We start from the raw sequence: 27231 nt of genomic DNA, 5'->3' as shown, positions 1-27231 counted from the left end.
AAAAAAAAAGGTCGTAAAATGAGCTCCAATACCATTTTAAACCTTTGTTTTAAATGTTGTTCACGGATTTGCATTCACCACTTTGTTTTTTACTCCCACTGCTTTCAGTTGAACATTTTCATTTTATCAACACCCTCCCCGTATGTACGCAGTGGCGGAGCCAGAAGTTGCAGTTGGGAGGGGCGAATAACGTACACTTACACTGTTGTATATAAGCAATATACAATTTGCAATAATAGGGGTCTATGGCTGGAAGAGATGGTTATTATATGCCTTATGATAATTCCTCACATTTTCACAATAAACAGAACAATAAGATACGGGGAGTAAAGCGAATACACAAACATCTCAAGGGGTCGATCCCCTCTTGAGGCATGTTGCATACTGGTTTGGATCTATATATTTAAACCGTAGGTACAGTTCCGATTAGCGTCTCATGAGCATAGAGTGGGCGTAAATCAAAATTACAGTGACAAGTTCCCGCATAATTCCCGGGAGATGGTACTTTAGATAGCATCCACTTTTTACTCTTTGGATCGAATGGTGAAAACAATCAACTCTTCATTATAGTGATTTTTTGACGTTGATTAGACACCGAGCAAGTCGCGTACAAGATAGTTGCATTCTATACTGGAAAACATATTTATTATGAGAGTTTACGGCCTGTTGTCACTCACGCGTAAAACTACAACTAGTACTTCGATAGAGGAAAGTGTGTCAAGATCAGCAGTATTCCTATTAACACTTTTATTACGCTTTTTTCTGTTACGAGTAACGGAGGTTATCCGATCCAAGTTATTATTATTATTATTGGTTGGTAGAAAATCATTGGCTTGGCTTGGCATAATAGCATATACTGCACTGCAATCTTATTAATATCGATAGTTTATCCACGATTGATTGATTTTGATATGTGCATAATATCACATTGGTTATTTTTGCATGTCACACACAATGGATAAACCACTTAACTACAACAAAATTGAGGACAGGCCCCTAAAAAGAAAAGAAAATATGTCCATTTAAATTTCATCACTTAATTTTTATTTAACAAGAACTAAAACTATATTGTTCCCGAGATAAGATAAATTCTACTTAGCTATGAATAGCTGAGGCTGTAAAGGGGCACTAAGCACACACAAGCACATAGGACAACCCTGGCCGTGGATTCAGGCGGCAGAGACTCGTTGGCCTTCAAGAAGCAATTACCGGAGTGTCCTACGGTGAAGTAAGATCGACTTTTGGGTGCTTTACCAGATTTGGTTTGATTTTATTTTTGTTTTTCAGCATCTATTTTCTGCCACTTTTGGCTAAGCGCGACGATGAGGATGAGTTATATGTGATGAAATTGATGAAGGGATGCTCGCAAAGAACAACCAGACCGGGATTCGAACCCGGGACCCCTGGCGTCGTAGCGCGATGTGCTAACCATCGTGCCACGGGGCCGGCGGACACACACTGGTGTCATGCTGAAGCAGCATTTCAGTCTAAAAATCAAATATTTGGCCAATCTTTTGGACACTTTCAAATGTCGAACAGTAATTGTTTAAATAGCGCTGAGTTAACAAATGGCGTTCACGGGAATTCCTATTTCACCTACAATGGTGGCTAGGACATAATTCACACGATTTTGTGTTGATTAGACGAAAAGGGGAAACCCGATTGCCACGTAGCGTGTTGCGACATATAAGAAAGAATAGGAAAGTCTCGTCACAGGAAAACCGTGGGTGATGCAAAAAAATCCGACTGCATATTTGAATTCGCAGTGAAACGGTTCTATTAGAAGCACGTTCTCTCTCTCTTCAGCAGGCTTGTTAAAGAATTTTAAATTCAAATCCGGTCCAGGAGAGAAAATCAGCAATCGTAAATGGGTTCTGGACCGTACAGAACCTTTTTATCTGTAAAGTATTTCAATTCGGTCCAGGTACCTTTTTCCCGATAAATTTAAATACAGTCCGCAAATCTTTTTTTCTGAATGAATTTAAATACGGTCCGCGAACCTTTTTTCTGAATGAATTTAAATATAGTCCAGGGACCTTTTCTCCGGATGAATTTAAATACGGTCCGGGAACCTTTTCTTCGAACCAATTTAAATTCGGTCCAGGAACTTTTATTCCAGAATCAATTTAAATACGGTCCAGGAACCTTTTTTTCCGAATCAGTTTAAATAGGGTCGAAGTTCCGTATTGAAATGAAACAATACGCAACTTGGATCGAATACGGACCTGACGATAAACAATTATCCACTTGTGAGCATGAAAGACTAATCCAGGTGCTGGCTGTCTCGAGAATCAAGGTAGAAATGAGCTAAACGCAAACGCTGAAGTGACGTTACCACTCTCCATTTAGCCCCATTCTCTCTGCGTTCCCACAGATTAGGTTCCTTCACTTGGTTGTAGCAGCACTGCCCATCCCTGTTGTGATATCTACTGGGAACACAGCAGCCTCACGTTACCTCATCGACGACTCCTATTGGCTGCGGTTCCTGGATCGGATGCCAGAGCAACACGTGACGGGTTTGTTTGAACTCAATGTGACGCCACACTAATAATATAGTCCATTGCTTTATGTACAGTAACTCTTCGACAAGGGAGTTTTTGAACCTGGCCCACGAGAGAACAGCGTTTTGATTTATTCCCTGCGCTACGTTTTCTACAACCGCAGTGTGACATTCCAATGTAAAACGTACTGGCGGACATTTTTAGAAGGTAACTTTTGATCGGTCAACCCTGGTCCAGGAATTGTAAATAAATTCAATCCCGGACTGGGAGAGAGAATCAGCAAATGTAAACGAGTTCTATAAAGGAACCATTTTTCCAAATGAATTTAAATTCGGTCCAGGAACCTTTTTTCCAGAATTAATTTTAATTCGGTCCAGGAACCTTTTTCCCGCATCAATTTAAATACGGTCCAGGAACCTTTTTTCCCGCATCAATTTAAATACGGTCCAGGAACCTTTTTTCAATGTAACAATACGCAACTTGGACCGAATTTAAATTATGCGAGAGAAAAAAGGTTCCGGTCCTGCAACGGAACCAATTAGAATTTATGGGTTCCTGGACCTTTAACAACCCTGCTTTTCAGTGTGCCAAAAATTACGTTCATCAGTATGCCGGGAGAGGTTCTCCTGAAGTTTGCGATTTGCAGCCCGAGCTGGCAACCACCTGGAAAGATAACCTTTTCTTCGGCTTTCCACTGCGATAACAGAAAATTCTTTCTCGCAGTGCTGGTGAGATATCAAGCAATCTAACGGGGGGGGGGGTGCGTCCCGCCTCCAATTTTGGAGGTTGGCGGCACCCTGGTCAATTTAGTTTCCGCAGCAATTTCCATTAACAAGCATATTAAAGTGGAAATATTCTGATTCATTTGACTTTTTCGGTATCCGAAATGGAACATGCCAATGAAAATCAGTAGTTCCCAAATTAATTTCATGATATTGTCCAGACGAAACTAAAAGATTCCATTACATCCGGTAGTTACTTATTTAATCCAAATTTTATATTTGTGAACAAGGCTGACATAATCGAACTAATACTATCTATGATTATGCCATAATTTTTTTTATTAATTTCAAGGGTTCATATTAATTAGTTTATAAAGTTTTAAAAAGTCAGAAAGGTGTTTACGAGTATTACTGTTGGAATCGGGGCATCGGTTTTTTTTAAAAAAAAAACTAATTTGTTGGGCCCACGAACGTTGAGAACCAGTGGTGGCGAATACGGGGGGCGTGGGGGTAGTTGCTTTGCCACTTTTGGTCCCGAACTATGCTAAACCTTATCTACCATGGGAAAGTAAATCGCCGCCACTGTTTTGTATATACAAAAACGGTTCTCTGAACCTATCAGCCAAACACACGAATCGTGCCCATTCACATTCCCATCAGCGCTGAGTCAAGTTCAATTGATGTGGGATCCTTTTTATTATTTACCTTCCGTCACGCTCAGACGCTAAAAATGTATGACAAGGAGGCGTAACACGCACGGAGACGATAGTTGCGGCCAAGGTCGGTTCATTGAGAGCGAAAGTATGCTGCTAACATTGTCCGTGTCGTGGGAGGATTCCATCCAGACAGCCTTAGCCTCGGGCGCGGATTATTGTTCATTACATACTCCCGTACACAAATTGCACCGCGAATTCCACGCCGACCTTGTCACCCGAGTGTCTGCGAGGGGCCTTCGACGATAATTTCGAACAAAGACTGCCTGCGTTACGAAACACTAGCTTCATTAACGGGTGCGTGTCGCCAATGCCGGCACGTTCTGCCACTCCGTAACCATCGCGGCTCTTGTCATTGATCAATTGGTTGGTCGTGAAAACAATCACAGGTACGTCCACAATTGGAGGCGTGTCGCGACAATGTTTCACTTAAGTTATGCTCGCACCTGTGCAACTTTTAGTGTGTTGTGTAGGCAAGCGCTGTTGATGGATTCAGGTGGGGGTGGGGCATCCCCTCCGGCAGTGTTGCAGTTTTAAAATTTTCACTAAATGGACACCAGTTTCCAATAACTTTGGATCATGTTTCCATTAAATGTATGGATGAAAGCATTTACCTTCCGCAAACAAGTTCATTCATGATGGAATACTGATAAAGATGCTATACGTATACACATAATTTTCATAAAAGGGGCACCCGGTGGAGGCACAAGTGGTTCGGATCCCACTATAAACTGTAGGTCCAGTCCCGATTAGCCATACTGTGCATAAAGTGGACTTAAAACACCAACTCAACTCCAACTCATAAAAGGGGCACAGTGGCGGTGATAAAGCGGACGTGGGCGGAAGTTGCTAGCCCCCCCCCCCTCACTTGTTGCCACATTATGGTCTCTTAAACCTTTACTTGTTTTAACAGAAAGTAAACTGTTTCTATGCCCCCAGTTTTGGCACCCAATCGCCTCTACTGAACAGGCATATTGCAATAGAGACGGCATATACACATATCTGTATGAAAAGTGTAGCATGTTATTGTATTTCATAACTTGCTAACATTGCTTTTGTGAATTATCAGTTCGTATACTTGTAATTACTTTAATAATGCTGCTAATTACACTAAAAATGAAAAACTCTGGAAAATACTTATATTAAAAAACCGAAAAAAGTTAACAGGAAAAGCAAATACTCTTTTCTCGTTCTCCCAGTGTTCAAAACAGAAATACAAGAGACCTCAATTGTGGCGTTTAACGATTAGAACCCTTATAATCCACCGCCATTGGTTGCAGAAAAGAGAAACAAGAACCAATGAACCAATAAGCTCAGTGAAGTTATGGTCAAATTACATAAATAAATATGAAGGAAACGAAAGTAGAAGATATACGCTAATGAGTAAGATTAACCAGAGGGTATACGGTGTATACCGACGTACACACTCGACCACAGCCCTGTCCTCCGGAAATTAAAATTCCCCCGAAAATTTCAGTAGTCTGGCAGAGCATTCGGACAATAACTAACAAATTTATCAATCGTGTTTCGATTTATTTCATTCACTTTAATTTAACATACTTTTTCTGGGTTTTTCGTAGTAATAAGCACCGATTCGGTCCTCTTTATAATTAAGTCAAAATAATGAAGGAATTTCAGTTATTGTCCGTTTTGAAATACGATGGATAAGGATACGCTTCTACGATGGATAAGGATACGCTTCAAACTTGTGTGAAGGTATCAACTGAGGAGGAACCTACAAAAAATGTCATTGATGAATGCCATCCTAGCTTATTACTTGTTATTTGCAACTTATTGTTTGTACATAAGTATCAATTAGCTTAAACCTGGAAAAAATAGATACACCTACATTTTCTCCACACATATGCTGTAGAAACGCTGGACGCCTTAGTTTGTTAGAAATGTAAATTTTTGCATGCTAGAATATTATTTTATTCATTATGATAATCTCATCCTTAAAATGATAGTTAATCATGCCCCTACACTTAATTAAATTTAATTACATATCAGAATTAAGGGTCAATTTTAAAATATTAGTATCATAATTTTATGCCTATGACATCCGCCCCCCGTGAAGTTTGATATGCCCTCAGACGGGCTAATCGGATCTGAACCTACAGTTTAAAGTATAGGATCTGAAACCCTTCCAGATGGGGAGACATAATTTTCTGTGACATTTGGAGGAGCATTCAGGAGATTCTTGTTTTCGGTGTGGCTAAGTGGTCAACACAAAATACATTAATTCGTCGTGTCGGTGCTTGTTAAGGGTGAGTAAGAACAGGGTGATACGAACTGGTTCCCTGGAATTTCTCAGAAACACATACGATAAGGCAACACCGAAAAGTCAACAAAATAAAACAATGTGTGTTTCGTATTATGAACAAAAACTCGTTCTATGCATTTTAAATCAGGACTTGATAAAGACAGGTACTCTCCAATCGAATTAAAGATGGGCACATCTGCCATCAACTGTTCAAATAGTAGTGACTGCGCCAGAAAAATTGCGTGGGCAGGCAGAGGGAGAGTGGGGGGGATATTTTCCAGGGCAGCCACGTCTCATCAGATACCATGCAAACAACCATACTTGGGCTAAAGAGCACTTATTTGTAGAGTTTATCTTGCTTGCTGCGGCGGAGGGGGACGTGTTAAATCCCTCCCTCAGCTCTTTCTCTCTCGGCATGCAGCAAGGACGGGACAGATCTACGTGGTTTGGTGCTTCCCAGGGAGCAAGCATAGAACTTTACCTCAAAGCAGGTAAAGAAGAAACTTGTTTGTAATCATTGCACTTATTTCCTTCACTTCAGAAACTATTCTTATCAGAATAACTTACTGAATTTGAAGAAGTAAATAGCAATCCGGATATCCGATATCTGAATATTTGTACGATAACCCCATCCCTTTATTATACAAATACATAGCATATCATACAATATACAGCAAGGTGGTTACTTGATTACTTATAGATAGGTTTATCGTAATTAGTGCAAGTGTGAACCTGTGTGGCATGGTTGCATACATTCAGGATTAAACATTCCAGTTTTCAAGGATTTGTAGCGTAGAAACGACGCGTCTATCGGGAAAATGTTATTAAGAAAACTTTGCTCTAATGGCATCTAAATGCTGTGAAGGATTGGGCGGGCTCAGCGTCCGACACTGTACCTGTTGCATATACTATATATTTTCAGTCAAGAGGAGACCGAAGCAGGTTTTTACAAGTGGGATAAGACTAAGCAGGCGACCCGCGACAAGGGGGTTTCACACGGAAGCGTCAACCTTCATGGTCCCTTAAATCTACAATAAGCATTCATCGTGCATGTGCGAACAACTGACCGAGGCAACACGATGTACACTATTGAGAAAAATGTCCTGTCCGATCGACACATGTTGTTTCAATTCGAAAGGTCGCATTTGAAAATATTTTTAATAATTTACTTGATCTACTGAATTCCTTAATTATATACATAATAAAATATGATTATATAATAAGGTTGGTTTTTTTTATTTCACCATGCAATTTCAGTAAATTAATGGAAAATATTTCCAACAAACTACTGTCCTTTAATGTTGAAATTTTTGGTGGGAAATGGTAATGCATCAAATTATTCGGAAGAGATTTGAACATACATAACTTTCATACAAAAAGCGATAGACGTGAAACTTACACTGGATATTAACTTTGTCTATGTGCATATTTTTGAAGCATTAAACAAGAAATCATGCTCTCTCTACATGAACGTTCAGTATGTGGAAAAAATTACGAAGGTGTACAAAAGTTTTTGTTCGAACTAAAAACAAACATGAATAAAATGCACTTCAATAAGTTTCGATGTGTATCAATGGTCTCTGTGGGTATTTATTGAATTGATAAAAGAACGATAAATTTTACACATTTTATGCATTACAGACACTTTGTGTGGTTGATTATGACATTCATTTAAAAAGTAAGTTTTTCTTTTATTAAGAGGTTAACTGGCAACAGTGATTGTGGACATCTGGCTGTGTTATTCAGTCAATGCCCAGATCAAATAAAAGATTTGAAATTTGTCATACAAGAAAATAACCTACCTATCTTTTAATATGATAAATTTCAAATCATTGACTGAATAATACAGCCAGATTTCGGACACAGCTCTGGGCTCTTACACAGTCACTGTTGCCAGTACACATTGTAATTACAAAAAAACATACCATTTTTTGCAAATATGTCACAATTAACCCCATAAATAGTGTGCATAAAAGGCGTAAAAATTCTGGTAATGGCACACTTAGACTTGAGGTTTTTTTTTTTCTATGAAGTAATTTCATTTTAATTTTAACAGGTTGCAGTACCGGAACAAGATTGGCATATCCCAAGACCAACCCTAATGTGCACAGATCCTGCCTATCCATATGTAATAGCCAGCGGCTGCAGAGGAAGCCCATGGGACAGCACAGGACGAGGTTCGGCCTCTTCAGGGTCGACTACCAGTACACAGGTGATTGCAACCATCATATTTTGAACAATGGGCATTGTGAGGGGGGTCGAAGAGGTCCATCAACCCGCTCTGGGAATTGGCATATTTCATTTCAAGGTACAAAAAAGGCAGAAAGCTTCCTATTTTTATAGTTAACAACAGATATTATGTTTAAATAACCAAAATAAAGATACGTTACATCAAAAAAATTGAGTGTAAAATACAGGAACCAGATTACATTGTTGATATTCTACCGTTCAATTCACAGAATAAAGGTTCCACCCTTTCAAAATTTACAGTTTTATGTGAGAGACCAAATAACATAAACTTTATAACTTAATTATCCCCCTAACTTTTAAAGCTTTTTCTTGAGCTAAGAATGTAAATGTTATTAACAAAATGGAATAACTCAGCATTTCAGTACACTAACCAGATGAACTGTAAAAAGATAATGGAAAAACAGTTGTGTGGATATTCCTTCAAAAGTCTCCCCAAGGATATCATAATAATAATAATGAAAACTTGCATAAAATAATAATTATGGTAATAATACCTATTATTATTATTTTTACTAATCAAGTTTTATCAATGGCCTGATCACCCCTACAAACATTTCTGGTGATGTCCATGTTTTAAAGAAAGTACTAATAAATTTTCTCAAGAAGTTAATTTCTATATAACTAACACAGCGGTCTCAAACTCGAGACTCCTGGATGGGCCACTTTCCAGATCTGAAATAAGTTTAAAAACTATATTGTATACACAGGGTGGCTACGCTAGGACCATGATAAAATTCAAGTATAATTCCTGGTTTTGAAGAAAAACTTTCTAAAAATGCAAGGTTACAAGTAGATGTTTTCTGCATTTCAACCTTACGCATTACCACCTCTTGCCACCCACACAAATATATTAACAATATAAAAGGCCTGTGTGATTCCAATGTATTCAAAAAATCTACAATTCAATTACACGGTGTGTGCGTGTGTGTGCATGTATAATATTTAATTTGAGGTGCGATATTTACATTGCCATTTCACATACTAAGACTCGAAATACATGTGCAAACACGTCACAAATGTTACAGGATATACTCATCTACGAAAAATTGTTAATTGTATAAAAATTTCAAACTCAAATTTACCCAACTTCAATCTTTCTTCTGTCAGATTGACTGTTCTGGAAAGAACACTAACAAAGTAAACGAATTGAGATAATTCTGTTTTGTATTCCACACAGCTATCTTTTTCTTCCTCGATAAAAATAAAAGCTAAACTGTGAAAAATTGCCTCAGGGCATTTATAAATATACAGGGTGAACAGAAACTATAGGGACAAACTTCAGAAGGTGGTTCCTGACAGGTAAATGAACAAAAAAGTTCATATCAACATATGTCCGGAAAGGCATATTTGCCAAGTAGATGGCACTGAAGAACGACATCATCCTCTCATAACAACATTCACAGTGTGCTTTTTTGTGTTGGGGATTCTGTGATTAGAGATACGTCGAAGCACCATGGTCCGTTATTCATACCAGGAACAAGCCGAGATGGTCTTCGTATACGGTCAAGCAGCTGGAAACGATCGAGAGGCCGCACTGATTTATCAAGCCACGTACCCAGACAGTAGCATCACCCAAACCACAAAACTTTTGTAGCCATTGATGGGTGTTTGTGTGAGCATGGGTCCTTTCATGCAGGGCGGCTGCGGCATGTGCGTACACCAGATCTGGAGGAACGTGTGCTACATGATATTGAAAGCAACCAGAGTACACGCTCCAGGCAAGTGGCCTGCTAGCATGGTGTAAGCCAAGCGACGGAGTTGGGTATCCTGCATGAAAACCGCTACTATCCCTATCACCTGCAACGTGTGTAGGGATTATCATCAGCGGATTTTCCTCCAAGGGAACGGTTCTGTCACTGGTTTTTGTAACAGGCCACTACTGTATTGGGATTTCTGTTGTCAGTCCTCTTCACCAATGAAGCGACCTTTGGTAGAGACGGCATCGTCAATCTACACAATCGTCATCTGTGATCTACAGCCAATCCTCGGGGAATGGTTGAAATGTCTCATCAGAAACAGTTCAGCATCAATGTTTGGGCAGGGATTATTTGAGACCACCTACTTGGACCATTTGTTCTTCCATAACACCTTAATGGACATACGTATCTGGAATTCCTGCAGAACACTCTGCCTCTGTTGCTTCAGAATGTGCCTTTGGCAATACGACAGGTAATGTGGCTGATGGATGATGGAGCACCAGCCCACTTTCGCATTATTGTTCGTCAACACCTCAACAACATCTTCCCCAGATGGATCAGATGAGGTGGCCCTGTGGCATGGCCTGCTCGATCACCAGACTTAAACCCCATTGAATTTTACTTGTGGGGGCACCTGAAAAGTGTTGTGTATGCTGAGCCAGTTCCTGATGTGCAGACTTTTGAAGAGTGTGTCCGTGTAACCTGTGACGCTATTCGGGTACAGGCTGGAACATTCGAATGAGTGAACCAATCCATGATGCAACGCATGGACGCTTGCATTGCTTCCGATGAAGGTCACTTTGAACACCTGTTGTAACATGGATGCAAGTCATGCCATGTAATGTGTACCGGGACTAATTGCTTTATTGCAGACTCACCGTACATTTCCGGACATATATTCATATGAACTTTTTGTTCCTTTACCTGTCAGGAATCACCTCCTGAAGTTTGTCCCTATAGTTTCTGTTCACCCTGTATATAAATTCAATGGGATTTGAATTAATAATTTTTCACATCTATGGAGAAATATTCACATAGAATTCACGCATAATTCCCGGAGTCAATAATTCACGCACAATTCCTGGAATTCAAGGGATTCCCGGTGAGTAGCCACCCTGATACAGTATACATAGTATTTCAAAGGTCATTCAACCCTGACTTTGATCAAAAATAACTCAAACAATATTTACACCATTTTTTAACATCCTGAAACCTTATCCTTTAACATATTTTTTAATACTTTTCAATTGTTATTTATGGAATCTTCTTGTCCCTCAACGTGGTCATGCAATGTGCAAGCTTTGGGCTCTGACTACAGGACGTGGACAGGTTTCAGTCTCCTGGAGGAAAGCATAACAACTTTTCTCAGGAGATTTTGGCCAGTGGACACTCACCATCGTGAGGAAAATGGGGAGCTATCAATGAGTAGCATAATCTGATAATAACAGGAACTGGTGGTTCGTCGTGCTGACCCCACGTCATCCCGTAACTGGTTGAATCATCTCTCACCTCAGGTGGAGGTGAGATTGGCAGTCTGTAGAGGTATGCACTGGCCCTCACATGCTCTTATGGTACGGGTAGTTAACAACAACAAGGAACGTAATTTTTTCATTCCTTTTTCCCTACATATTAGAAAAATCCTTCATGCTTAATCTTTCTTAATACACTAAAATACAGCATTATGTAGGTATGTGAACAATGCCATAACTACAAGTGGATGCTGAAAAGTTCTTGGCCCGATCCCGTTCCCAAAATAGACATGCAATTTTATTGTTACTGCAAAGAGTGTTATTTCATTGCATAATGTGTCATTTTGCAGGATCATAACACTATTTTACCATTTGTTTAAAGTCATTGAGGAACCATGGCAGAGAAGTATATACAGTATTCTGCAAGTCAATGATTCCTCATACAAGATGGGAAGATTCTGGCTGTTTTGAAGGGCTTAGGGTTTCAGTGCACAAATGCTATCCGCCCTACTCACAAGAGTTTGATCCATAACCTTATGTAATCTTAAGGTTTGGCTGGTGCTAGTGAAGTAGTTTTAAAAAATTTCCTCTCCTATCGAAAAGCCGCCACAATATTCCAAAATATAAAAAATTACATCTACTTTGAAAAAAATCTAAAAGAAATTCCACGTACAGTACTTTACGGATCTTGAAATATCACAGCGGTTCTTCAAAAGGCAAGAGGAAATTTCAAAAAAGGATTCACTGACATTGGTCAAAGGTCCATCTGAGTCTTTTAGAAACTTGAAACATGATCTGCAAAGTGTATAGTTCAGGTGGATGTACGGAAAAGCAGGAAAGTTTCAAGGTTCTAGATACCATATTTGCTCATGTATAAATGTGCACTTTTTCCAATTTTTTGCCCAACAAACTGTGGTGCATATTTTGCACGGAATAATTCAGACAGCCAACATGAAACCACGCATGTTTTCACTATGTCACTGTGCATAACATGTACAGGGTGATTTTTTATACATGGCACCATTTGTTTTGTGTATATAAAGTAGAAAATGCAGTATGTAGGTTTAATATTGGTGTTTTCAGGAAGAAGAGTGTGACCCCCTGTGACTATTTTCTTTGGGGTTACCTTGAAGACAAGAGTATTTCAGACTAACCCTACAGCAATTCAAGAACTTAAAAATGCCATAGAAGCAGAAATATTCAATATTTCTGAGGACACATTAGCAACAGTGGTGCTCAATTCGTTGTCAGGTTGTGCAATGTCCGTGATAGGCAAGGGGCACACATTAAACATATCGTGGTTTAAACTCCCAAGTCTGTAGAAAATTCTACTGAAGTTTGAAAGGTCAACCAGGTGTGCCGGTTAATAATTCTTAATTTCGTCGATGGATGGCGCTGGAAGCAAGGGTTGGTGCACAGTCTCAACTGTTACGTCAATGTGTTGCCAGGACAGTACCTGTCAAAATGCCGTGGATGTGCAACCGAGTGCAAGTGATCGTGATACTGGGTTTGTGTGGGAAACATGATGACCTTCAAACCAAATAAGGAGCATGTGCATGTTCAATAAAAAATTTTTTAAAAAAAAAACAGTGAAAGCCATCCTATCCTTGTGAAAATGTAGGGTGACAATGTCCTAATGCAAGACACGTGTGTTCGTTGGTTTCAACAATTCAAAAGTGGTGATTTCGACTTGAAAGACAAAGATCAACCGGGCTAGCCGAAAAAATTCCAAGATGCCGAATTGCAAGCACTGTTGGATGAAGACGATACACAAACGCAACAACAACTGGCAGAGAAGTTAAATGTTGGTCGCCAAACCATATCTGGTCGTCTTCATGCCATGGGAAAGATCCAGAAGGCAGGAAAATAAGTCCCACATCATCTGAACGACAGACAAATGGAAAAGCGAAAAAAGGTGCGTGAAGTGTTGCTTTCTCGGCATGAAAGAAAGTCCTTCTTGCATCAGATAGTGACTGGGGACAAAAAATGGATCTACTTCGAGAACCCAAAATGCAAAAAGTCATGGGTTGACCCAGGACAACCTTCAACATCGACCGCAAAACTGAATCGCTTCGGAAGGAAGACAATGCTGTGCATTTGGTGGGATCAGAAGGGTGTGGTGTACCATGAGCTTCTGAAACCAGGTGAAACAGTGAATGCCGTTCCCTACCGTCAACCAACTCATCAATTTGAACCATGCATTGATCGAAAAGCACCCAGATTGTGCGACAAGACGGAAAAGTGATTTTGCAGCATGACAACGCCTCATCACACACAGCGAAAGGCATCAGACACACCATTTCTGCACTTGGCTGGGAATTCTTGCCCCACCTGCCATACTCACCAGACTTAGCCCCTTCGGACTACCACTTGTTTTCATCGATGTCTCACTCACTTTCCCAGCAACACTTCAACAATTACTAAGATGTCAAACAATCGCTTGCTGACTGGATCACCTCAAAATGTAAACCATTTTTCTGGAAGGGTATCCACAATTTGACGGACAGATGGGCACAATGTATAGCTAGCGATGGTGCATACTTTAAATAAAGCATTTGTTACCTTTCTCCCCAGATATACTTGTTTTCTTTCGGATCAATTAAGAATTATTAACCGGCACACCTGGTATGACACGTGGTTCGTAAATTATGGCTAATTCCAATAGTTCCATGTGTAAAAAATCATCCTGTATATATTAACAGGAGCAAATACAAATTACGAGGTTGCATTTAAAAAAAAAAACACTATAAAAGTGAAATGGTTATTTTCCATGATTTTCACTTTGTAACGGAACGTTTTGCAACACCGAGAAAGGTAGTGCCATTCTTGCAAAATTCGAGCATTCACCTTCCGTCACAAGGGATGTGTATCAGGGGTACTTGTGAAGTGAGAAAAAATACAAAATAACTTCCTGAGTGCTACAAATCCATTACATAATTTTGATCTCACTTTCTTCTACTACAGAATAAACAAAGTGGCTACGGAAGTCAAAGCTTTGGAATGCTAAACACAGTGGAGGGAGAGGGGGGAGGTGGCCTGTGTTGGGGACTCATTGTGTAGACAAGATGATATTCTCCTCTTGGTCTACATAGTAACAGATGACTCAATGAATAGGTATGATGTAATTCGCTCTTGATTGGCATAGCAACAGCTTTACGACCTACAACAAAGGAAGCCATTTCTTGAAAGTGATTGTACTGTGCATTATATAAGAGATATAATTATTTGTTGCTTTTCCCCATCAAAAATCAGAGTGCACATTATACACGCGTATATACTGTAATTTCCTTGTTGGCTGGACCAAGAACTTTACAGCTGTCTCTCATATAAGTGCATTAGATGTATGTAGAAGTATACTAAATGAAATAAATAATTAAAAAAAGCAAGCAAGCTTGAAATTAATCTCATGGTTGTTCTAACCATCAATTTGCTACTATTTTCAGGCAGGATCTGGATGTCTTTTAATGGGTTCAAGATCATCACTCCATCCAGTCATGGTTCCCAACACTTGGTTAATAGATATTTCATCACCAATAAATAGAAATGACAAGGAGTATCTGAACAAGCAGCAACAACTGGAGGAACATGATGATCCAGGATCCGTATCTCTTGCTTCATCCACACACTTCACAGTAATTGGTGTGGAGAAAACCTCCCCAAGAAAGACATGTTGCCAAGCTCATCAATTGACAGCACTCGTGCTCTCCATGTCTCTCTTAATTCTTGTAGGAATAATAGCTGCAATTCTTTACATGGAAGGTAAGGTGTTTTCGTGATTCATATTTTGCATATTTTTACTACTTTTCTGCCTCTTTTGGATACTTGCAATGATACAGATGAAATTGATGAAGGGACACTCACAAAGGGCTTGAAGTTTGAATGAGGAACATGTTAATGTAGGATAGCAAAGTTTCAGAATGACTCTTCGTCAAGGTATGGTACCCTTCCCATCCCAGGAGTTATTATTCATCGTACAGGTACATCCCAGGAGTTGTTATTCGTCATATTTGGGATAGTGTCCTCTATGAAATCATGTTAGAAGATGGGATCACACGAGTGGTACATGAGGTAGTTGAAGAGATGTGTTTCACACGACGCTAAGATGATGGTGAATTCGATATTTCAATCCCAGACGGAAATTCAATCAACCATAGTGGAACAGTACCAGAACTTACCCCAGGCAGAACCGGATACCCAGGACCAGGTACTAGCATGTCTCACTCGTATCCGAGAAGGTCTACCAGGAATCGCTGACCACTACATCAGTACCGCTATCAACATACCTGATTTTTTTAATGGGACGCCTGGAGGGATGCTATTTCAAGCTATTTGAAAATATTCATATGAAATATCAATTGAAATAATGTATCAGATTACATGGTAATCTTGCAAAAGCTCTGTAATTGGTTTCACCTGAGAAAGGGGTGAAATAACATGTTTATTAAGTTGCTGAAAATGAACCACTGGCCACCATTCTCCATTGGCCTTGGGTACAACGTGTAGAGGATCCATCATGTCCACAGTGCCAAAATGATAGGTTCGAATGAGGAACATGGTAATATTACATGCACCACGATAAAAACCAGACAGTGAACAAACAAATTATTTAATTGAAAAGTGGATGCATGTCGAAAACATTCATGTACAATGAAGCATGATACAGAAAAGCTCTACACATATCATATCTGTTTATGGTTTCTCTTCTGGCCGTGAAGGCCAAGCCTAGTAGACATGCACTAGTAGCTGGACAGTATCAGGAGGTGAGATTCTAATTCAAAACATTCAACATGTTCAGCAATTGACGTGACATGGAAGATAAAAATTTGCATTTATCGGATTTCGGGATGATGTAAGTTGGATATTCCCAAAGCATTCTGCTATTGGGCATACCTATGTTTAAGATCACATCAATGCCTAATACAATGTAGGATGAGTAAAAAAAAAAAATATATATATATTTATTTGGTTTCAGTGAACCTAAAAAGTAAAATGTCCATAAAAATGTATCATTGATGGCATCGTAAGTACAGTATGCTACATCAAAACAAACCTTCTTTTATTAACTTGGAAGACTTTTGTTTTTGGTAGCATGCAGAGGAACTGAAAGGGAACTGTGGGAGGCTAAGGGCCTTGACAAGGGAAGAAGTTGTGAATCAAGGTGGTGCTGAAACACATGTTCAACGTGAGGGCAGTCTGCACTCTATTCGTCAGTCAAGTTAAAACTTGAAAAACAATTTTACGTTTGATACTCTACTGTATTTGATAATTTGCATCATTAATAGATTCTATGTCACTTTTCTTCCACTTTGACTAATGACAACAATGATGATGAGTGAGTGATATGATGAAATTGATGAACACCCACGTGCAGGCTGGGATTCAAACCCTGGAACTTCCATTGTGAAATCAAAAGTCAGCCACTAAGCTGACAGTGCCAATCAAACTTCTTCTGCATCAGGGCTTTTATTTTCTGGGTCACTACTAACCTCAATTCAAGTTAAGGAAAGGTATTTAGGCTTTAGTGTATTTCGTATACAGTGAACCAATTATTTGAATCCATAGGGACCCATTACAAGCAGAGTTCACTGTATTTCCTGCTTTCTAAGGAATTCTCAATGCATACACCATATATATGACCAGAATAAAAATTTTCTTAGCTTTAATTAAATGTACAAAAAATAATTATAATGTTTTCCTTTCCTTTTCTTTCAGTTTCCAGATGGGAGTAGACAAAACTTCTCACATACATTCCCATTTTAAGCCACTCATCAGAGGTGGCCCATAGAATAAATCGTTGTTCAGAAACTTCTTCAGAAGTGGTATTCGTATTATGTACAACTTTACTTGCTGCAGAAAATGTGTGAGGCAACTAATAAATAGATACGCATATATATTTGTAGGACAGAATTAGAATCAACACTGTAATGGAAGTCTCTCACAAACACAAAAAGCAGCAAACTGTGATATTAATAAATATATGTATTTTTCCAAGGACTGATATGTAAAATAATGCCAAAGAACTAACTGTATCTCATACAAAATAAATCATTTGTACTAAATAGTGTTTATGTGTATTAAGTTCATTCGTTCTTCCTTAATACCACACACACACACATTCTACTTGTCAAGAAAACTGGCTTATTTTGAGTAACATGTCTTGCACCTGAAATTAATCTCAACTGATTTTTACAGGTAGTTCTTATTTGATTCAAATAGCAGATGCTCCATTCACCCTCTACTGACCTAAGTACATTGTTCACTACAGTGATTTAGTTTCACAAGGGCTAAAAACAATCTAGACTGCTTGTTCAGCTTGATCTTATTTTAGAACTGTCACGTTAGTAGGCAGGTATGAATTGGGGATGCCAAATTTTTTTTGTTTGTTTCTTTTTGTTTTCCATTATATTGCTAGATTTAAAAAGGTTCTTGGTTTCTGTATTACCTTTGATCTTCCCTTATTCCTTAGTTAAATAGTGAACGAAGAGAGAGCAGATGTTGAGTGACCAGAGGATATTTATAACTACTGACAAAACAGCAAATTGACAACAATATAACACCACTCTAGTCTTACACATGTAATGACCCCAAGTTAGCCATTACTGAGGTCTGTTATATATTATTTAACAAATATTATATAATAGCTAGTATATTCTCTCATGTTTATTATATATATAATTTTATTATTAGTAGACATAATTTCACTTATTTATTTTACAGTTAATAATTCATATATAAGTTCATAAATACTATATTCATGTCTTTAGCCAAATTTATAAATTTCCCAATGTGGCCACCATTATTACTGTTAACTTTATATATCGATATTTCTAGAAGTATAAATAGCGACAAGTTTCAGCAATTTTTATAATATACAACACCAATAGTATGATTCGCCTTTAAACGTTGTAAAGATTGGGATAAGTTTTATTTCAATCAGATTAGTGAAGCCGACGTTATTAATTTTTTATTTGAATTTCTTATATGTATTCTAAGTTTCAAGTTTTTGGCAGACGCCATTCTTTCCCCTCTTTATTTCAAAAGCCATTGTTTACTTGTTTAAATTTTTGTGGAGTGAGAAGATTATGTGTTGCCGTTTGCATTGTTGTCATCACTTATCAAAATTCACTGTGCCAGATGAATGTACGTTTCAATATGTTACTGTTCAGACATATACATTATTTGTATCAACTTTCTAGTATTTAAAAAATTATAGTAGCTGGTACCACCGAGTCAGCGAAGAGAAGCAATGGTTTCCTTACTGAGCTGTCGGGAGTTTTTTGGTAAGACGTTGAGGAGAAAGATGTGCTTCGCATAGCAGAAAATTAGACTTATGCATCTCACGATGTAACCGGTCGGAACTGTGTGTTATTTTTATTTTGCCTTAAGCTATATATGCGCGTGCATTATTCTAATAAACTATAATCAGAATACATCCCGGTTTTTCATTTAAAAGTTGTAATAAGAGTTGGTACTACCAGAATCGTGCTACCGAATATGAACAAACATATGGACTTCAACGGACTTCGGCAAGAAAGGGAAGGAACCAAGTATCTCTGCCAGTGTTTCCACGTCATTGGTGATACGTGCAGCGCTACGAGGACCATAACACACATGAAGAAAATAAGAGCTGTTTAGACAATGCTGTGCCCTCCTGTACTCTGTAACCATTTCCTAGTCAACCTACAATGGTGACTTGAAAAATAGACACAAGCACCACAAAGAAAAAAAAATCTTGTCACATTTTGTGACTTGTAATTTCAAGCACTAGTTAAAATCAACCTTGAAGCAACATTGTACATTTGAACAGGATTCTAGAGCAGTCTATATTGGAATTTCTCATAAGTACAGTACCAAAGCAAAGCACGAAGAATAGTTCATAATTTAGAATGCCATTGTACACTAATTTCTACATCTCATAACTGGTATAAACAAGACACCACAGTAATCTTTAAGTAAAGCAGATTTGGAACAAGCAGATGTTGAAAAGAAAAGTACAAATAGGAATACAACACTTCCATGTAAGTTATCACTTAACTAGGTATACTCCAATGACGAAAGTAAAGATACTGAATTTTAAAAAACTTGTAATGTCATGTGCCAGGATAATCATACTTGACTTGCCTTGAAGTAGGTAAAATAGAAGAGAGAGCTCACACAAAATTAGAACTTTAGAGGCTGGTTTTAAGGTTTTAATTTTGTTTGTGCTGTGTCTTCTATTTTATCTACTTCAAGGTAAGTCAAGCATGAAATATAAATCCACCCCAACCGCACCCCCTCTGAAAAGAGAGGCTCATATTTCTTATTTCTGCTAAGTAACCCCTATTCAAACTGACTCAGTATTCAGAGTATAAAAAGACAATGCCACTATGTTATTCACTCCATGCCACAGGCATGGAAATTATTAGAAAAATAGTAGACATAACTGCCAAGAACTGCATGAAAGAAATTCTTCATAATGTGACCATGAATTTCAATTTACAAACTCACTGGATATCCATTTCCATGCATAGAATGTCTCTTAACAAACTTTGTGATGTACCGTAAGTGCTGTCAGCATCAAGATTGCATCAAAGGCTTCCTCAGTTGAGATATTTGACTATCATTTTGATGCAATTTAAAAAAATTCAACTACAGAAGTTTCACAGAGGGACAAGACACATATGAGACTAGAATTGTCAATTACAAATTAGGTAACAGTTTCATCTGTGCAAGAAATACTTTCAAGTACCATCAACCAGGGTATAGAGTGCACTTAAAAGGAATTTGTATGCAACGATTATAAAAATATTTTCTCTCATATAGTAATATCATTAAATACATTGGTCAAATGTAAATATTTTTATGTGTGCGTATCTGTTCAGTTAACATCTTATGTCCATGTAGCATCCTATGCTGAAGTAGTAAATAATAATAATAATAATAATAATAATAATATAGCAAAAACAATATGAGGGAAAGTTAAGTTGAGTTGAGTTGGTGTTTTAAGTCCACTTTATGCACAGTAAGGTTAATCGGGACTGGACCTACAGTTTAAAGTGGGATCCGAACCACTCATGCTTCCACCGGGTTTCGAACCAGGAACCCATTGATTACAAGTGACGATGCTATCACTGCACCATCGGAGAGGTCCGGAAAGTTATGTCAAATACCAGGTAACATTGACCAGTCTTGTCTATGTTTATTCCTAGTGATTTAGCAAAATAAAAAAGACAACAAAGTTTCACAAAAAAGTTATTTCTAATATTACTTATACAAAACTATACCTAGGTATTTTCTTTAATAAAATGATGGATTTTATCAAAAAGACACATGATAAAACCACAAAAGCATTCTTAACTGATATTTTCAAAATCTAACGTTATATGAATTACGGTTTAAATGTTGCATTTCCAAATAGGGATTCCAGCAGGTGTGGCTCATCATTGTTTTCCTGAGGGTTGACTGAAGTCACATGATGCACATGCCAATAGGCTTTCTCAACCAAACAGGGTAAGGGGGGGGGGGGTGCTTAAAAGGTTTTCACAGTTTATTTTTCACCTGGGAGCATAATGCTTTAGAGTATGGGTGTACGAATAAACTTAGCACTAACAACAATAAATTGTCTTTTTGTGAAAAATTTGAGAGTTGCCTGGGAAAAGGGTTAAGAGGGTGTTTTAAATGTGTGGATAAATCACTGATTTCGATCCTCTCAAACAACCCAAATTATAATAAACAAAACATAAAAATTGTATACAATACCTGCAATTAAAAAACAACTAATCAGAACTGGTCCTACATTTCTAAGAGAAGAATTGCAACCTATGTCGTGCACACTAGAAATCAAACTCGAGACCCCTTCATTAAAATGCAATGCATTTGTTCAAATTTGTAATGGGTCAACCAGCACACACGTTATCTCTAATTTTTATTGGACAAGGAAGTTTATGTTAATTATAGCCATTTCTAGCAATCATTTCTTAACTGTGCATATTTGCAATACCTACACTGCATCAAATGGCATAACCTAAGTACAGTCCACTCCTCACTTCACATAAAGCATCATTTATTAATTTCCAACAACTATTAAAGCACTTCAAAAACTAATGAACTTCAGACACCAACAGGGTTAGTCGCATCTTCATTTTTTTATAAGATTGTGCCATTCTTTTACTTTCACGTACCTATAGTGTTTCCATCTTTAAGGGAAAACATTTGAATACATGCACAAGTTATTTTGCTCTAATTCCAGATTTCATTGTTACTTGTCCATCTCTGACACAATCTTGCATTCATTCTAAGAAGTTTGGCACAAAAGTGATACAAATATAAAATTGAATATGTAATGTATCTGCTTCAAACTTGAAGTCCACAGCGCAACACTGGAAGAGAGAAAGCAGTGAACACTGCATTCCGCTGCAGCTTCTATGAGAGCAAAAACTGTGCATGTCTGCTTTTTTGATATGAACAATGATAAGTATTGGTTTGCATGTATTTTGCTGTATACCCACCTCGATCTTCTGTCTTCTGCCTGATATTTTCACTATGGTAGGGGCTGTGCTGCTGAGGGAAACTGCACCAGCATGACTGACTCATGGTTTCACTTTCTCAGCAAAAGAATTCGTCACGTTACGACCACGCATAATTTTTAGCAAAAATTTCAAAAAGGTAAAGACATTGTTTATTGCTCGTTCTCGTAGTGAATACCGTACATTACTGGCACGGATCGCTGCTGTTTTGCACTATATGACCAACAGCACCTGGATTCGACACACAATTTTGAGAATAGGGATAATATAAATTTTAGGATTTGGCAGATAAAGAAAACTGTACTTACCTCAATTTCAGACAATGTTTGCGTCCATCTGTAATTTGGGAGGTCACAGCCATTTCCTGCATTAGGAACCAAACCCTTCTTACCATCATCTTCTTCCTCTTCATCTGATGATTTAACATCTGCACTATCGCCTTCACCTCCAGACAACTTTTCCTATTAAAAATAAAATCAAACTTTGTAACTTTAATCATATTTCATTATTAAAAATCAAACGAGCACTTTAGAATTCTAATATACAATATGTGAACAATAGAAGCACTAGTTGACAATCTCAGGAAAATGGTCTGTAATGCTACAGACACAAAGAGTAGATTCACAGCTGAGCAAAGACAACATGCTGCAATACTGAAGAAAGTATGTGGATGAATCGCTGACTGCAGTGGCATTCTAATAACATTGTATCAAACTTTATTTAATAAATATTGATAGAAGGTACAAATACAGTGCATTTCAAAATGATCTTCAGAGTTGCAAACATTTGTGCAGGTAAAATATTGAACTTACCTTGATGAAACCAGTGCTGAACAAGGGAAGAACTCAAAACAGTATAAGTTTCGGACACTTGTGTGACATGGCACACATCGACACGATAGCACAGTTCTTGCCACACCAGTTCAAGCATGGGTCTGTCAATAGCATTAATGATATGCTACCATAGGTTAGCGATATCACTGGGTATCGATTGAAGCCTGTCCTGTCCTACCCAATACCTTGGCACCACTGTGTACAGGTAGTCACGAACTTCATGGTGGAAGTCAATGGGACAGCAGTCTTGTTGGAAAATGAAATACGGCATGTCTTCTGAGACATAAGTCACAGTTGTAACATGTCATCAAGCGATGCCATTCCCGTTACTCCGTTCTCCAGGAAAAAATAATGGACCGAATGCATGTAAATTAAAAATAAGGCAGAGAACTCATTAATCTTTGGAGAACCACGTTTGTGTTACACATAAACATGTGGGTCTTCAATTTGCCAGATCCTGACACTGCCATAATTAATTTATATTTCCGCTGATATGGAAGGTAGCTTCATTGCTTCTTTATGAAAGTTTCATCCTCTGTCATTATGCCCTATAAATAAAATTCTAGACAATGCCAGTGATCACTGTGTGAGAGTTGTTGCAGTGGATGAGTACAGTATGGTTTGAAGGACAAATGCTTAAGTAGAACTCCACTGCACTGTTTCTTTTCTTCTTCACATCATCAGTTCTCTAGGTGCAGGTCGGGTTGATCTCTGTGTGCTGCACACAAAAGAGGCCTGCATTCATTCATTCCCTACCTTCCTTTGAGGTTGATGGCCAACCAGTTGAATTTTGCTTGAACAGGCAAACTTTTTTTAGAAATTGTACGTATCACACATGAATGTAAGTTCTTATTGCACCTTCACAAAATGCATGTTACACAGTGATCACACACCTAGTAATGTGACACTCCAACATGCATGTGAACAGCCAAATTTACTAATGCTGCATAGTGATAGCAATGAGAACTAGAGCTCAACACGCACATGTAAAAAAACTAAGTTATTTCATCCAGCATTTGTTTCATCAAGCTAAGTTTGCTACTTTAGCTGCAACAAGTGTTTGCACATAAACAGGGACGAAGAAGTACCAATACAGCTTGATAGTTGGAATGAGGAAATTAGAAGAGCAGGAATGAAATTCAGTGGAGGTGCTATAAGTAACAACAAGAAACAGAGCCAGAAATGTGTCAAGAATAAAGATGGACACACAAGAGTTGTTGAAGTCACTAGGAGCAGGAGTGATTGGTGTACAGTGACTGTATAGAGTAGTGAAAACAGTGTGGCAAGAAAGGGATTGTCAAGAGATTGGACAAAGGGACTAATTGTTCCCATATTCAAGAAAGGGGACAGAAAGGAATGTATATACTACAGAGGAATAACACTAATGTGCCACTCAGCAAAGTTGTACGAGAGAATAAGGGAAGTAACAGAGAGAAACATGAGAGAGGAACAGTATGGATTTAGAAGAGGCAGATCAACAGTAGATCTAACATTCACCATTAAGGCAATTACAGGAACGGTATTACATGTATGAAAATGATTTGATTACGGCATTCCTAGATATAGAAAAGGCATGCGATAGCATGGACAGAACAAAGATTTGGAAGGCTCTAAGAGACAAAGGAGTAGTGGAAGAGATAGTGTGTAGTGTGCAGAGCACATACAGAAGGTTGATCCGTCTATATGTGTCCGATTTTGACGTCTCATCTACGTTAGGAAAAACCACGGGACCGCCAGCGGTTGCCCTCGATGTGAGCACCATGGGTCCTGGAAATAGCCCTGCACCGGAACTTCCATTGTAGGAGGCTCCGTTGAAGTACAGGAACGGGAATCTTGAGCCACTCCTCCTGGCAGGCTTTCCAGAGGCCACGGACAGGGGTGACACGACGAGATGCAAGTGCTCTTTTCAATAGGCCAAACCCGCAAAAATCCATGGAACTGGCATCAGGTGACTTCACTGGTATGTCCTGGAAGGGAATAGCCTGGATGCCGGTGTCTGCCGCCATTTGTTGCAGAAATCTCTGTGTAGAACGAGATGTATCTGATGAGGCCTTATCCATATGCAGACGGACCTGATTTATTGCATTTCCATACAATCGGGGCAGATCGTGTGTATAAATTGGTGTGATGATATGTTGCTGATAAAATGCGGAGTTGATTTTACAGTTTTTAGGCACCAGTCGAATCGTTAACTTGCCGTCATAGCAGTATCCCGCGACAACCAGAAATCCCTTCGCGAAACTTGCTTTGCACCGACGGATGAAGTCAGGACGGGTTTTTGCGCCTCGTGGAGTGTACGTTACGGCTCGAATTTTACCACAATCGAATAGATAAGTCCATGCTTCATCGAGTGTGGCAACAAACTTCCACTTTTTCCAGGATAGATGGCGTTCGTAGAGGCGCCTGCAGTGAGTCTCTCTCTCCCTCCGATGGGCCGCAGTGAGGAAGTGTCCACGACTTTTAAACACCATCCGGAGCTTTCATTTGTCACGTAGGTTGTGGTTCACAGTTGACTGTGGCACATGCACTCGTCTTGCCATCACACGTTGCGTAGGAGGGTTTTCCTGTAGGGACATTCGGCGCAACTTCCGAGCTAAAGACGGAGTCACCGCAGTACACGGTCGCTTTCTACTCCCCTTTGTGGGTGAACAAAGTGCTGGAACGTCGTGGTGTTTATGTCGATTAATTATGTTCTTGATGGTCGTTAACCCCAATGCACATCCATTTTCCCCGCACTGTTTTTGAATCTGTGTCACGGAAAACTTAGGGTGGAAAAGTGCTACGACGTCGTAGCCTTCCCAAAATCGGTTCACTTTGGGAGCCATGGTGCACACACCACACACACACACGAACTTGGCGCGATACTAGAGGTCTTTGGCTTTCTTCTGCTGTTTGAATCATTCAGATCGGTCAATTCTGTAAGCAGGGGTGAAGGTTTCAATTCGGACACATATAGACGGATCAACCTTCTGTACAAGGTCAACCAGAGCTGTGGGCATAAGTAATGGACTAAAAACAGGGAAGTGCTTTTTTCCCCACTGCTCTTCATAATTACAATGGATGTAATTAACAAAGAGGTGGGGAAGAAGATAGGAAAGAAAGAGATGAAGGCCCTGTTTGCTGATGACTTAGTAATATGGGGAAACAGTGAAGAAGAAGTTCAGAGACAGATTGATAGTTGGAATGAGGAAATCAGAAATGGCATTCAACACAGAAAAGAGTGAGGTGCTAATAACAATAAAAAGAGCCAGAAATGTACCAAGAATAAAGGTGGACATGGAAGAGTTGAGAGCAGGGGAGAGTTTCAAATATCTATAAAGCATAATTGAGAGAAGTGGAAGAATAGATGAGGAGGTAAACAGAGAAGAGGACAAATGGGTGGTGGACGATATCAAAGTGTTCGAAGATTAATATGGAACAGGGATGTACCTATGAAATGCAAGAAGGTGATATACAACGCACAGTGATCAGAACGTTACATTTTAAAAGTAGCTTCGCTGCAGCTACAGCTGCTCTTCCAAAATGTAGTTTCGCTACAGCTACATTTACCTGAAAGTAGCTCACTACGCTACTGCTGTTCGCTATTCGCTACATCGCTACTTTCTCGCTACTTCTGCATAAAAAAAAAACTTAAATATGCAAAAGAAACCCCTAATATGATAGTTGTACTTACTGGAAAATAGATTCTGTTATTTATTATCATAATTCTCATCATTTGATAATTTTGATAGCAGTGTTACTTCAGTTTCTTAGTTTTACTGTAGTGCTCGAGAATAACGTACTGTACCTCTGCAACTGGCATATCAATTCAAATTTGATACATGAGTATTGCAATTAGGACTTTACCAACATTAATGATTACAACTAGACACAAAATTGTATGGTTATTTAATTTTCTTGGGAATAAATATTTCATTTTTTTAATAGACTGATATGAAGGCAGTATAACTCACATTTCCACTAAAAGTTTATGTGTGACAATTTTAAAAACTACATCATAGAAACATGACCCCTGCGCATTCTTGGTTTCTGTCCATTCAATTTAGGGTTAAAAAAAATGACCCATCCAAAGTTGCGAGGCCAGTAGGGCACCATGTAGATATGCCACTGGCCCGTAGCTGTTTTGTCATCTGTTCCTCGAAAGTCCATTTTACTATGCCTACAGAAAGACAACGTGATGGAGCAGTTTTACCATGTGTGCAGAATTAAATAATGGAAAAAGGAGCATGAATTGGAGGGTAACCTATGCTTTGTAATGATCATTTTCTTATTAAATAT

General features: G+C 38.7%; 2 protein-coding genes across 3 annotated transcripts in view; one reads left to right on the top strand and one right to left on the bottom strand.

Annotated features, from left to right (window-relative positions):
* Window positions 1–17634, top strand: part of LOC146003235 (uncharacterized) — a 56862-nt gene extending 39228 nt beyond the window's left edge. The window contains exons 1-4 of one of the 2 annotated variants that reach the window (XM_083141409.1): window positions 6618–6690; window positions 8256–8411; window positions 15059–15374; window positions 17328–17634. In XM_083141409.1, coding sequence (XP_082997535.1) covers window positions 8301–8411; window positions 15059–15374; window positions 17328–17344 — 444 coding nt within the window. In that variant the 5' untranslated portion in view covers window positions 6618–6690; window positions 8256–8300 and the 3' untranslated portion in view covers window positions 17345–17634. Of the gene's footprint in view, window positions 1–6617; window positions 6691–8255; window positions 8412–15058; window positions 15375–17327 lie in introns of those variants that run through there. The other variant, XM_083141408.1, reaches the window with a different exon arrangement.
* nudC (nuclear distribution C, dynein complex regulator) overlaps window positions 1–27231 on the bottom strand; it is a 116396-nt gene that overhangs the window by 61675 nt on the left and 27490 nt on the right. Inside the window, exon 4 of the mRNA XM_083141406.1 lies at window positions 22429–22581. Within this exon, the coding sequence (XP_082997532.1) occupies window positions 22429–22581 (153 nt within the window). The remainder of the gene's footprint in view (window positions 1–22428; window positions 22582–27231) is intronic.

Source organism: Lepisma saccharinum, chromosome 20 (genome assembly GCF_977018435.1).
Source record: "Lepisma saccharinum chromosome 20, izLepSacc3.1, whole genome shotgun sequence".
NCBI lineage: Eukaryota > Metazoa > Arthropoda > Insecta > Zygentoma > Lepismatidae > Lepisma > Lepisma saccharinum.
This window is presented reverse-complemented; position numbering and strand designations above follow the sequence as displayed.